The sequence below is a fragment of the Momordica charantia genome (genome assembly GCF_013281855.1).
Source record: "Momordica charantia cultivar OHB3-1 chromosome 4 unlocalized genomic scaffold, Mcharantia_2.0 BLBB01000004.1, whole genome shotgun sequence".
Lineage (NCBI taxonomy): Eukaryota > Viridiplantae > Streptophyta > Magnoliopsida > Cucurbitales > Cucurbitaceae > Momordica > Momordica charantia.
In genome coordinates, this window is record NW_028275162.1 from 28402945 (window position 1) to 28417927 (window position 14983).

The 14983-nt window shown below is 32.6% G+C and overlaps 2 protein-coding genes and 1 non-coding gene across 3 annotated transcripts; all 3 read left to right on the forward strand.

Moving 5' to 3' along the window:
* Position 1: 1 nt before the first annotated feature.
* On the forward strand, positions 2 to 4897 carry ALPHA-SNAP2 (alpha-soluble NSF attachment protein 2). The gene is made up of 9 exons (XM_022278594.2): positions 2 to 328; positions 1222 to 1271; positions 1353 to 1425; positions 2162 to 2241; positions 2416 to 2567; positions 3589 to 3748; positions 3841 to 3888; positions 4262 to 4342; positions 4682 to 4897. The coding sequence occupies exons 1-9, from the start codon at positions 184 to 186 to the stop codon at positions 4760 to 4762; spliced, it is 870 nt and encodes a 289-aa protein (XP_022134286.1). The 5' UTR covers positions 2 to 183; the 3' UTR covers positions 4763 to 4897.
* Positions 4898 to 5744: 847 nt separating this feature from the next.
* TRNAP-UGG (transfer RNA proline (anticodon UGG)) lies at positions 5745 to 5816 on the forward strand. Its single transcript has one exon. It is a non-coding gene; the product is annotated as a tRNA-Pro (tRNA).
* Positions 5817 to 9612: 3796 nt separating this feature from the next.
* SAG20 (senescence associated gene 20) lies at positions 9613 to 10508 on the forward strand. Its single transcript, XM_088122308.1, has one exon. It carries the CDS (start codon positions 9879 to 9881, stop codon positions 10209 to 10211), a length of 333 nt encoding a protein of 110 aa, XP_087978434.1. The 5' UTR covers positions 9613 to 9878; the 3' UTR covers positions 10212 to 10508.
* Positions 10509 to 14983: the final 4475 nt, after the last annotated feature.

A 14983-nucleotide genomic window follows, 5' to 3' on the forward strand; every position in this document is an offset into this window, starting at 1 on the left:
GGCGCAGCAAAAGCTGAGCGAGGTCGACGGAACAAAAGCTTACTTCCGAAGAAAAATCTCTCACCTGCTTGGACCGTCAAATTCCAGAGTTGACCATAGTAATTTCACCATAATTTCTCTCCCTGCTTTTATTCTTCGTTTGATTTCTCAAGCTCCAAGCAAACTCGAGGAAACAGATTGAAGATGGCCGATCAGCTTGCCAAGGGAGAGGAATTCGAGAAGAAAGCGGAGAAGAAGCTCAATGGATGGGGATTGTTCGGTTCCAAGTACGAAGATGCAGCTGACCTCTTCGATAAGGCTGCTAACTGTTACAAGCTTTCTAAATCATGTAATTCACCATAATCTTTCTCTGCAACTTCTTCTTTTTGGTCCCTTAGATCTTTGCGCCATCGATTCATTCAATTTTTCTCGTCATTATGCATTCACTTGGACTGAACTTTATTGTCTGTTACTTGAATTAAAAGGAATTTATTGTCGATCAAACAGAGAGCTACCTGCTGGTTCTTCTGGTTGGAATTTGACCTACATAGTTGTTTTTACTGAAATTAGAATTTATTTTGACGATCCTGCTAGCAAGGTATGTACTTGATTTGAGCTAGGAGGGTTAGGACTGAATGAGTCAATAATCTGATGGATTGTAAAGGTATTTTTATGGCACAATAAATGCATTTGGTTTATGTTCAGTTTATAGATGCAACTGTCTGTACTCTATCCGGATATACGATGATACAATCTAAGAGTTGTCTACAAATGATAGCTAGACACAGTATAAAAAGGTTTGGATGCGTTAACAATCCAAATTACAATTTTGGATCATATTGTTTGGGAACCAGACACAATAACTGAAAACTATATTTAGAAATCCATAAATGTGTTAGCCGTGCAATGCAAAATGTGAAGGACATAGTGAAAATTAAATGGTTTGGTTGCAGACATATTGGCCAGAGGGACGAAGAAATGTAAACCAAAAGGACATGTTTGAACACTGTTTTTAGATTTTTCTTAATCTTCAAAAGGACATGTTTTCCCCTAAATAAAAAGGACATATTTATTCCCCTAATTGTGGCATCGGTCTCTTTTCTCAGTAGAAAGAATATAAAAACAGTCACTTTCCCCAAAATTATGTAGTCTAATAATTTTGTTATCATTCACAGTTACCTCATCTCTTCTCACTATTTCACCTGTTATGTGGCTTTAATCTCTATGCATCCTGTGTTTTAGGGGATAAAGCTGGGTCAACATATACAAAGTTGGCAAGTTGCCATCTGAAGGTAAGTGCTTCAAATATTTTATAGTGTATTACCTCATAAAATGACCTTTCCGACATCATTTTAGAAATCATTTTTTTGTAGGTGGAAAGTAAGCATGAAGCTGCTCAAGCTTATGTTGATGCTGCCAATTCCTATAAGAAAACATCTATAAAGGGTTGAGTCCCATACTGCTCTTTATGTTTATGTTATTTCCTCATTATAGTATGTCATACGAACACTCGTATGCACAACTTTATTCATGATATTCCAGTACTTTCAGTTATCACAAAATTTACATTTCAATTATAAAAGGTTGTTTAATTTTCCCGTACACATACACTATTCAATTATCTGGCCAATTATGTTCTTTTTAATGTTCCATGCTCTCTTTAATTCTTCAATATTTCTTGATTTGTTTTCTTATTTTCAACATAAACAAAAGAGATTAGAACTCAATCTTTGTTGTTTGAAAAATCATTTTAGTAGATCATGAATAGAGAACAATCATGAGAGAATGGAAAAATACTATAACATTACATCCACGTGTTAAATGGTTTGTTAGAATTGGATTTTATTTTAGTTCTTCTTCTCTGATGGAATATTCTTGTCCATGAGTGATTATCTTTGCAAATTGTCTTATTAATTTTTTTTTTTAACCTGATATTGATTCTTGACGTTAATATAAGTTGCTAACTCAGAAGGACCCAGTAAATAGCCTTCTTGTTCTCCTTATATTTTCTATCTGTCAATGATGTAAATCCAGATATGTTACTATTTCAATTTAATTCGTTAAAGTCATCTGCTACGATCATGTTACTCATCCTTACATTGCTACATTGGTTTTTTTAATCAATTTTTTTAGTATGGACTATGGACATTTGTTGTAGCTAAAAATATTTATTGTATTGCAGAGGCCACTTCATGCATGGAGCAGGCAGTTAATCTATTTTGTGATATTGGAAGGCTCAGTATGGCTGCAAGATATTTGAAGGTACATGTTTATGCTACTTAAACCTCAACTCTTTAGTTTCGCAGGATCATTTAGAAAATTAATTATTCAATAATGTCTTCATTAGCTTTCTTTTTCTTGGTTGAATTTATTTGCTTCTTTTTCTACTTTGAATGTAAGGCATTGTTCAAATTGTAATCATCTTTGGTGATGTAGGAAATTGCTGAACTATATGAGTCTGATCAGAACATTGAACTTGCTATTGGTTACTTTGAGAAAGCTGCAGACTTTTTCCAAAATGAAGAAGTAACAACATCTGCGAACCAGTGCAAGCAGAAAGTGGCACAATTTGCCGCTCAATTAGAACAGTAAGCCTTTCTACTCATCCAATTGTTGTACGCTTCTCTTAATAAATTAATCATGAGTTGTCATTGGCTTAATTCTCAATCATATTTTCCTCTATTTGACAACAGTTTAATGAGGCCATGAGTATGTACATCATGGTTATAAATGTGTACAAGGAAAAACAATATCCTTTATATTTTTCTCAATGATATCCGTATTTCAATGGGAAATATATCTATTATCATTTTAGTATAAATTATAAAACATTTTGTACTATAAAACAAATTTCCGAAAAATTATATTTTTGATATTCTTTCGTCACATTGCTAGAAAATAAATTATAGGATTAGTGTGTATTCTGGTCTAACAGGTGAAAGAATTTTTAGCATGTCCAAAAATCATTACAGATTATACTTAAAAAAAGAATTGTAACAAAACTTCATACAACCCTTTAAATTACGAGGAATGGGATTCCATTTCAGGAGCCTGGCCCTAGGGCTCAACATTAGCTGTCAGGGTATTGGTGATAGATGCTATTGGTAATCTGCTGTGTTTGAGGGTGACTAAATTATTTGTTAGAACAAACGGTAAATATATAGAGAATTGCAATGTATAAATAACCTTGGGTTGGTCTAATGTCAAAAAAGACAACAATTCAAACCTAGATACAAGTCATTGGTTCAAATTATAGTGGTCACCCTCATAAAAGATAACCTATAAATTTCTTGATCTTGATCTTAGATGCTGTAGACAGTCTTTTTTTTTTTTTTTTTTTTTTTTTGGTTCTTACAATTAAAAAATAAAATAAAATTAGTGCAACATATCGATGCCTATTTTGAGAAAAGAAATGATCAAATGCCCTCTATTCCTTTAATTAAAAATTGAAGCCGAATGACGAAAGAGTATGAAACTATTTCTCAACAGTAAAATGTACACAGAAGAGCTTTGTATACGAAGGGAATTTATATTTGAGTTCAAAGCTTCAATAGTGGACTACCTTAGTCGGAAGGTAATAACAGATTATGAACTGTAAATTTTTCTCAGGTACGAAAAGGCAATTAAAATATATGTAGAGATTGCACGGCATTCACTCAAAAGTAACTTGCTAAAGTATGGAGTCAAAGGGCATCTTCTTAATGCTGGCTTATGTCAACTCTGCAAAGGTGATATTGTAGCCATCACCAAAGCATTGGATGAATATCAGGTTTAATTTTGAGACTTTTTGTTTTGTCTTGATGGTTTACATGTACCTTATGGCTACTGTCTTATTCAAATGTCTTGCCTCTTGTTTTACAGGAATTAGATCCAACGTTTTCTAACACACGTGAATGTAGACTTTTAGCTGTAAGTTTGTTTCAATCTTCAACTGATGTTTTTTTTTTCTTTTTTTTTTTCTGCTTCATTCTTGTCTGTATGCACTATGATATAAATTACATGATAGAGGTAGATGACCCTTAATGATCTCTTTTCATTTAGGTTGATTGCAAGTTCAGTTGCAAGTTCAGTTGCATTGACTTCTCCACATGAGTTTTTATTCCATTCTTGCATATTATGTGTGGCTGTCTGCTGGTTTTCAAGATTTCAATTAGATACTTCTTTACATCTTATTTTCATATGAATATAGCATTCTGCATTCTTCTATGACCGCTTTTTTCCCCCCTGGATTTTTTTATCAATCTTGTGCTCTCTCGAGCTGAAAAAGTACTTCATCTGTCAGGATATTGCAAGTGCAATTGATGAAGAAGATGTTGCAAAGTTCACTGACGTCGTTAAGGAGTTCGATAGCATGACCCCTCTGGTAACTCTCTTTGCATTTGCAAAGTTACATTGCATTACAAACTGTAAAGATATCCAATTTGGTTGATAGAAATTCTTAGAGAGACCCTGGTGCTGAAAACTCTCCATGTGTATGTCCATTGCATAGACTAAGGCTATCCATTCTATAATTGCCACACTTCTAATATGTTATATGTTTGGGGATGGATTTATCTTACAATTGCTGGAAAAAGATGTGCGGTGGTGAAAGAGTGCTCTGAGTTTTTTTTTCCCTTGGATGAACTAATTAATCTCCTTGCGTTTTGAAGTTAGAAAAATGCATGCGTTATTGTTTACTTATATGCATAAATTACTTGACCAGGACCCATGGAAGACAACTCTTCTGTTGAGAGTGAAGGAAAAGCTGAAAGCCAAAGAGCTGGAGGAGGATGATCTTACTTAAATTTCTTTATGACAAATTGTTTTGTTGGGTTTTGGTTGTTTATTGCTGCACTCTATATGATGAGGTTTATGTAAATTTTCACCACATTTATGATGTCTGTGATTCTAAAACATTACCTGGTTTGGGTTTCGATCAGTTTGCAACTTTGCATGCATATGAGTTTGTGAATGTGTACTATTTGTTACCCTGCTTTCCTTTGGCTTGGCTTGGACATCAATTTGAGATAATTGAAGAGTCATAGTTTTTACTATGACTTTTTATGCGGTTAATTACTGTGAGTTTTTGCTCGGTCCTCACTATTAATGAAAGAAAATGTTCGTGTAAATGAGGAACATGTTCAAAGGGGGAAGAAACAAAAGAATTTAGGGCCGATTGGGTATGCAATTTTGATTATATTTCTTGGTTTCAAGTTCACTCATTCAATATTTTAAACTTGATCTTACTGGGTTTTCTTCTTCAAGTTCTGTCCATGTCTCCACTTGAGAGTTTTAATCTAATCTCCCAATCCAGTGTTTATTTGGCAACTAAACTTGCCACGTAGGCTCTTTAATCATCTTAAGAAAAATGTCATATCATATTTTAACCTGTTCTAAAATAATAATTATACAAAATCTATAATATGTAGGTTAAAAATTAATTAATAACATTTTAAATTGAACTAAATATTTGGTAATACTAGTAACTAAACACACTTTAAATAATTTTTAAAATTGAGGTTCAATTTCAAGTTTATTACCAAACACATTAAAAAATACTAAAAATATGGAATACAATTTAGTTTTTCGGTTAATCCTCATTTCCATATTTATGTTCTTAGATGACGAATCTGTCTTTCTCTACTGAATTTGCTTTCAGATTTGACACATGTATATTAATTTTGTACTCCATCGTTGATTTTCCTTTTGTTGGTCGCTGAGGTGCAAATACCAACCTTCATCGATATAACGTTCTTAATGTTACACAAGCAAGTAGCATCATCAATGGGCATTTGGTCTAGTGGTATGATTCTCGCTTTGGGTGCGAGAGGTCCCGAGTTCGATTCTCGGAATGCCCCTCATAGAATGGATGATATTCATATGTAATTTTGAGAATTTAATTGTTTCATAATTCATAATGGTTAGCGTCTGTTATTTTGTTGACGTGAATTTAGTGCTGTTTCCATGACTCAGTGGGTCTTAAAAATCTCAATAAGAATCTCCAAAACCATAAATTGGATATTCCTCAAGTTTCAAAGATCATCAGATATTGCAACTGCTGCTCCCTCTCTCCATAAAAATATCATAAACACTGTTTCTGAATTGATCTGCTGTGTATTTTCCTACCATCGTTGATTTTACATCTGCAGTTACAAGCGTGGGAAGGAAATAGTAGAAGGGACAGAGATGTGTTTGTCTTGTATTTTAATAAATGTAGTGATAGATTAATTTGTAACTTTGGTGGATGAGTGGGTCACAAAGTCGGGTGTGGATTAGTTTTAATCCCTAAATATCTTTTCCTATGTTGGTCCAAGTATTGGTGTAAGTGGTAGTTTTGATTGAATGGACAAGATTAGATCATATATTAAAAAGTATTTTCTTTAGGTACCAAACATAACACCAAATCATACCACAAACTAAACCCAAATCATAATCATTGAATTTTTAGTAATTGAAATGTGTAAGATATTGTCGGCAGAGTTTGTCAACGAGATTAAAATTTGGCGGTGGAAAAAATGTGCAAGTAAATGGAAATGGGTGAATCTGTGACTCTTCTGATAGAGAAATCTCCATGGCTGATTATTTCTGATTAACAAGATCTTCTTCTTCTTCTTCTTTAAATTCGATAACCCAAATAATTACAAAAATTATAATATGTGTTTTGGTTGCATGTATCCAATTATTTGTTTTTGTCTTCTCCAAATTGAATTCCGCAGTTCATTTAAGACTCGTCTTGCTTTGAAGCTTCCACTGCTCATTTTGTGCCCTTAAAGTTAAAAAAGATAAAAACTGAATTTTAGTTCCTTCAAACTTGTACTACTGTTTCTCTGTCTGTGACCACCCATCTTTATCTGGTGGCTGAGATTTGACTTCTTTTTATGTCGTTCTCAGTGGGGCCGTTTGGGGTTTATTTTTGTCCATCTGATGCTCATCATGTGGCTCAGATTCGCCTGTGATGGCCGCCGGTGACAGATCAACATGGGTTGTAAGCAATCTTGATTCTTGAATGGAGACGAAACAAGCAAAATAATCTCCCACATTCACACAAAATTCTATTTTGGCCTCATTTGATTATGATATGGTCCCTCTTTTCTCTCATTATTTACCCAAGAGAACCACACTTTGGTTGGTTTGTTAAAAAAAAAATAATGTAATTTGGGCGGTTACAAATGGAGAGTAAAATTAGCAAAATAACAATCACATTTAGTTTTTTGAAATATAACACTTATGAGAAAAAAAAAACAAAGCTCCAATTATATATGTGTGTGTGTGAGAGACATACATTTGATACACTACTAAATGTAAATGTATGATATCCTTACAATATGTATGTAATATTTATCAGATATACTCTTATATGAGTGCGAGTCTTTGTGCAATATGTATATGATATACATCTGATATAATACTGATACAAGTATTTAATATACTCTGATATATTACTTATATGAATATTTGATATACTGTTGATATAAGTGAAAAGTTGTGTCATATTTAAAAATTTTTAAAAACAAGTGACATATTTTGAAATACATAAAAAAAATTTGTTACCTACCGTAATTTTCCTTCTATAAAGAGTCCAATAAATAGAATAGAGATTCGAATTCACGACTTTTTATCGAAGATAGGCGTTTAAAGAAATTGAGTCATCGTCGAATTGACTATTCGAATTGGTACACATTTAACCATTTGAACTATGTTAAGTTCATACATCGAATAGTTGTAACACTAGAAATAGGAAATAGGAAGAGGATGGTTTGAGATTGAGAACATGTGGAGAGAAATTTGAACAGTCGTTTTCTTTTCTGTGGGGAAGTCAAAAAGGAGAGCCGTCACCTACAATTTCCTACTTTTCTCTGCAACCTACAAAAACATAGTTTATGGCTGAAAAGTTGTTTATATTGGCAATGAAAATTGAGTTCTCATATCATTAAGAAAATTTAAATCCTCCTCATTTTTCAAATTTCCGTCATTTTCCATTGAAAATAAAGAAAGATAAACAAGTTGCATCTTATTAATAAATGTTGCCTTGGTGCTATCTAGTGGTCCACTGCCTTCTATAATGATATGTATATTTTGATAGCCTAATAAACAATTTTGGGCATCATAAAAGATGACTTTGTCTTAGCTACATATACATATTAAATTGCGTAAAGGATTTATTTAAATATTTGCTCATTTATTTTGTATTTTCTACAGTAGAACATTTCATTTGTCCCTAAAGTATATATATTATTTATAAATGTTCTTCGTACTATGTTTGAATTTCCAATTTAACCTTAAATTAAGTCATAGGCCTGCACATTAATATTGCTGAAATTGAGTGATAAAAATGTGGCCGACAGCTTATACAAATAAAAAAAATTTAAATAGCTCTAGACCAGAGAAAAAAAAAAGTATCTATCTATTAAGGAGTTGTCAATTCTTAGAATATGAGACGAAGTAAAAGAGTTGCCACACAAAGAAAAAAATGAAGAGAATGAGAGATTGAGATGTCTTTGACTTAATTGAAAATCGAATAAAAAGCTGTATTTTGTATACGATAACTTCAGACTGTGAACCACACATTTTGTATAAAAGGTGTAAAAATGAGATTTATGAACCTGAATAATAGATTTATTCAAATCAAATAATCATTTGCTTAACTAAAATTAACAAACACATTTCTATTCTTCATTTCTATAGCAATGAAAAATTATTAAAACAACAAAAATTTTATCAAACCAACCCTGAAATATTTAAAATTTATTTTGAACCAAATATTTAAAAGAAATTAACTCTGAGTTCAACTAAAATTTGTTATGCTTTAAAAAATGTATAATAAGTTGTCCACTCTTCACTAAAAATAGTAGTAAGGAATTACATTATTTTGAAAGTAATCTCTAAAATCCGCACCAAAATTGTAAATTGGAAGCAACATGTGGGGAATGGGAATCCACCCATTTTGGCAAGGTTTCATATGCCCATAACAACTATAACTATTGTATCTCTTATTCCTATTCCTATTCTATGCGTCCTCCAGATTCATTCTCTTCCAACAAATATTTCAAAGTAGACTTATCCCCATCCCCATCCCCATGATTCAATTCATGCCCAACCATGCAATAGACCATTTTCAATTAACCATGTCCCTAAATCAATTACTCCCACAATTCATAACCTAATTTGCAAGAAAAATTCCAACGGAGAAATATTCTCCCCTCCCCTCCTGTCAAATTGAATTTTTTGAGGAAACAAATAGATTGAAAAGTCATTTCTTCAGAAAAATTTCACACATTATTGGACTGGGTTCAGTTCTGCTAAGTGAAGCTATCGACTGTAAAATAGCTAGCGTAACTTTACGAACCCATTTTTTTGGGACACGATTCGGTCAGCTGAAGTTGGCTTGACCGTTCTCCACTTCCCTGCGTCTCGCTCCATAAACAAAATTTGCACCCCTCTAATCAAAACACGCCACGTCGCCCATCCCAATTACTTCCCCCTCCACCGAGGTTGCTGGAAATTACCATTCTGCCCAAAATGATACTCGTCGTGCGTTTTGATTGGCCACGTGTAGAACCCCAAAAGCGATGACGATGTAGACAATATTTTGTCCGGATATGCCCCTCCCTATAAATCCCCCCCGCCCCTCCCCGTGAATTCCTCACCAGTCTCCTCTGGTTTCCTCATCGACTCTAAATCTAAATCAAAATCTTCTTCGTTTCATAATTTGTTTGTGTGTCCGAGGCTCAGGCTAAGGCAAATTTCTGCAAGAACTGGCTAACTCTCAGGGAATTCTGGAGGAAGAAGATTCCAGTAATCAAAGGGTGGTTCTCGCCCTGTATGAGGCCTTGAGCTCTCGAAACGTGAACACTGTTCACCAGATTCTCGCTCCAGATCTCGAGTGGTGGTTCCATGGTCCCCCCTCTCACCAATTTCTGATGCGCCTTCTCACCGGAGCCAAATCCGACCAATCCTTCCGATTCGTTCCTCAATCAATCACCTCCTTCGGATCCACCGTCCTCGTCGAAGGCTGCGACCCCACCCGTTCCATCTCCTGGATCCACGCTTGGACCATTACTCATGGGATAATCACACAGGTCAGGGAATACTTCAATACATCCCTTACCGTTACTCGTCTCGGAAGTCCGATCGATTCTCCGCCGTCCTCCTCCGCCACCGCCGCGTCCTTGCACCATTGCCCCTCCGTCTGGGAAAGCACTCTCTCCAGTCAGGTCGGGAAATCCGTGCCGGGGCTCGTCTTGGCCATATAAAAAAAAACAAAACAACCCGAATCTCTCTGTTCCGGTGCGGCCGTTTCTACTATAACAAAAATAAGTAACGCACATCAAAGAATCAGAGAGATGTAAGAAACTCAGGGCGTGTTGAGTTTCGTTTGTTTGTTTTGGCGTTTGGCCTTTTGCTTTTGCGTGATTTGTGAGATTTGATCTCGTGTGTGCTGGAGTTGGGTAAAACCATGGGGGCGAGGTCCTATTGGTCATTTCCCGACGTATCTGTATCTGTATCTGTAATCTTTTTTATAATAAGGACATGTTCCACTGTTTCTCTAATTTTTCTATTTTCTATTTTCTATTTTCTATTTTCTATTTGTAATGTGAGTGACGTAAACTCTGCCCAGCGATGGCCCATGAATTTTGGGTAAAAGTAGAAAAATTGCAAACTTTGGGGGGTGGTGAGTGATGACTACTGATGGGATTTCACTTATTTTAAGGGAACTAAACTGCGAATCTGTGCAAATGTTGGGGGGAAAACGTGAAGAAAAGAATATGGGAAGATGCCTAATTTTTTGGATAAGTTCGAAAACAGCCTTCCCCATAAAATGGAGGGAGAGAGGGAGATTATAGCTGGCTGCCACGTGTAGGGTGGGATGTGATTTGAGATCCAGAAGGTTCTACAAGTGGGGGCCTTTTCTTTTTTAACAACTTGTGGGTCTTTGGAATGGCAAGTAAGATGTCTGATCTGGGGAAATCAGACGGTGGAGATTCCTCTCACCTTACAGAATTATTCAAAGCTTAAGCCATCGTCTTAACTACTCTCCGCCGTCTGATCTTCGAGTTCGTGGGTTTCATGTTGTTTAATTTTTTAATGAATAAAATTAGAAATCAAATCGAATTTTTCAACGCTAAAAGAGAAAATATCAAATCAATTAATTTTGATTCAGTTTGGTCATTGGCCGCATTTGCAACTTTTCTAAATTGTTTCCATTCAGACATCTTTTTCGCATTGTATTTGTTTATTCAAATTTCTAAAGAGTATATTTAAGTGACTTGAAAAAAAAAAGAGTATATTTAAGTTTTATAACTATAACAAACAATAGATTTAATATCAATTATTTTAGAGTCCAATTTTATCTTAAATTTTCAAATTAAACTTCCAACTTTTAATAATTTGATATGACTTTCTTTCATCTTATCAAAAGTTTTAAAGTTTTTGATGAGGTTATATATATCATTTTCTTTTTAATATAATATAAATATATGGAAGTGAATATTCGAATTTATGATTTTTTATTGAAGATAAATATTTTAATTAGTTGAACTAAACTAAGGTAGCAGAATATATACATCAAGGAGATATAAATACGTTTATTAATTGTCTCGTAATTTTGGAACTTAAACAGACACCAAACTTCAAGTAAATTGGAAAGAGAAATAATTCAAATGGTAGGATTAAGAAAAGTTAATCCCAACCTAATCTTCAATTACTTCAAAGTGTCTGGAAAAACAAAAAAAAAAAAACAAAACAAAACAAAAGAGGGCAACAAAATCCATACATCAAATAAATAAATAAAAACTGAAGATGCTACAATCCCACTCTCAAAAAAGTTAAAGCAATATGTTCAAATGCACTAATGACACATCAAAAAAATGTTGTAAAGTTAAAATCTTTGGGAGTGAAGTATGATTTAGATACCAATTTTTTTTTTTAAGTCAAAGGTTTAATCCACACTTCTATAATTGTTATAAAAAAAAAGTAATCAAACATGGGTAGTGGAAGTTGAAATTCTCTATTAATTTATTTATAATGTATTGTTCTTTAAAAAAATTAAATTCTTTCTATTTTTATTTAAGAAACATATAAATTTTTATATATCACAAAATGTGTTGCTGTAAACGATGGGAAACTTTGTCTTTATTTTTATTTTTAAATATAGTATTATAGGAGTGTAAGTGAAGATTTTAAATATTTGTCCTATTATGTATATATCCAAGCAAAAAAAAAAAAGTTAATATATAAGAAAATATGTTAAGTTGAATATAGTTTCTACACTATAGTAAAAATATTAATAGTAGTCTGAAGTTGCATCTAAGATATTAAATTTCTATGACATGCCAAAATTTCTATCGACATTTCTATGTGTTAGTGAATTCAACATCAATATAAACGATAATTTGATATTTTTATAATATTACAAAAAAATCGATAAAATATGAAAAATATCAAAAGTTATCACTAATGTAAACACACGTAACATTAATTATTTTAAACTCCTTAGAAAATGATGAAACGTTTATTTGTTAATTTAAATAATTTTTACAAATTTTTTATATTTACAATTTTTAGAAATAACATTGATGTGGACATGTTATCAATATTTTTATAAATATTTCTATTCGAATGAGACATAGTATCATGTTGATTTTTCGGTATTTTAAAAAATTAGAAAAAAGTAGTGGGTTTGATGTTGGAAGGCGTAAAGTGCGAATAGATTTCAGCTGCTGATTCATACAGCACTCAGTTTTTTTTTTCTTTTTTCTTTTTTTTTGTAATTAAAGAGAGAGAGAGAAAAAAAGGTCTTACCGCACTTAGTGAAGTCAGTTAGAAGGCAAAGTAAGGTTGAAGTGGTCGCCATTAGACTTTCCAATGAACGAGAAGCTCAAAAGTAAACTTATTAATAGTGAATTGGTGATAGATAATGATAATAATGGAATGCAGACGAGGAATTTTCAACATTTTTTCTTTTTTTCTTTAATTCAAAATTTTCAACTTTTTTACTATCAAAATCTCTTGTTGATGAACTGAAAAAAGATTATTACAATTTTTCATTAAAAAAGTTTTTTTATGAGGAAAAAATAGGACAAATTGGTGAAATTTTATCTTAATCAAGGTGTCAGCTTAAAAAAAAAAGAAAAAAAAAAATATATATATATATATTTCACTCCATACATAGATGGACTTGAAATACCATTTTGTATGTTTTGGGCAACGAAACGACCTTTCATGCATCATCATATTATAGATTCACAGATACAATGTCTTGACATATCATATATGTCGAGAAATAATTCTCCAATCCACGACTCTAATGTACGATAATGTCTAGCTTATAGATTGATTCATAACTCATCCTCAGTCCAATCAACGAATATGGATTATAAGGTCTGACCTTCATACTGGTTGAACCGATGAATATAGCATAAATACTCTAGCCTTCCTAAAGAGCGAGCGGAAGTACAAAAGACCGTGCCTAACCACTCCGCAATCGTCTTTCTGACAATATACTGCAGATCACGGAATTATAATAACCGCCAGGTAAGTGGAATTCACCAACCTTCGCTTATAAATAAGAGGCACCCACTTTATAGTCATGTATATGTTATTCTGACTCCTCGTTTTCAGAATGATAGATCGACCATTCTTGTTGCCAGAGACTTTCTTCCATGCAGTGTCCTGCACTTAAAAGTGGTCACTTTTGTCCGATATGTTGGAGGTGTTGATAATCGTGAAAAAATGGAAACAAATGGCATGAGCTAAAAAGAAAACATCAACCACAATGAAAGCTTGGAAAGAAGGGATTATGAACTATTTTTTATTTTTTAAAATAATATTTTTTCTCATCAAGGTTTTTTCCCTTCTTTTATTCTCCTAAATTTTAAGACTTTCATATGAGAAATGCATGGTAACATCATTATGTTTCTAACAAAGAAGCTAACCAATTTTAATAAACAACCCCACCAAAGTTTAAACTATTATGCAAAAAGACACTGAAAATAAATTTAATAACCAGCCTCTAAATCATTCTTCATTTTATATTTTGGATCATATGGGATTTATATACTAATCATTAATAAGCACAAATTTTTTTGATTAATTGGGTTGTAATTTTTATATATTTATATTTGTTGCTATTTCATGTGATACAATAATTCAAATGGGTATAAGTTGTTCATGTATCACTATATTCCCATCCATGAGCCTTTCATATTATAATAAAATAAGATTTTTGTATATGATCTTCTGAGCTAATATTGTACCAATATAATATATAATATTATTCTCTCTGTTTGTCTGTCATGCTACCAAATTTAAGTGCTTAAGCTAGCCATCAATATTATTAATGCAAACTTATTCACCCTACACCCAATTTTGTTTTTTCTCAGTAAAGTTGCTTGAAAAATCCTCATCTTAAAAAATAATATAATGATAGTTAAAGTTTCATCCTATCCTACCCTACCTTAAATGATTACTATTGTTACCATTTCGACTTTAATTTAATTTTTTATACGACCACATATTTAAGTGAAGATCTTTATCATATAACTAAACTAACTTATTATATTAGAACATTTTACAAGTAAGCTTTTTGTTTAACGTCACAATCAGTACATAATAATAATGGACATGTACACATACAGAAAGATAAGCAAAAAGGTCATTTTAATAAAGCAACAAATTAAAAATATTATACAATTAAAGTATAACTTAATTAGTTGTGAATTCATAATTCTTATCCAAAATTTGGTCCAAACTTTAAAAACACTAACTTTAGGGGAGAACTTTCACTTTTCTCATAAGAATCAAAACTCATATACTCATTTCCTCAAGCATACTTAGATATTGGTATCTCATTTAAAAAAGAATCACAAACAGGGCCTTACCAATTAATAGAGACAATTTTAATTATAATGACATTTAACATAGAGAAAAGATGATGAAATTTCCTATTTGATGATGTAAAGCACATATTTATTTGTAAATATCAATCAGGCTTAGCTCCTCTCAGATAATGGAGTTAAATCAAGCC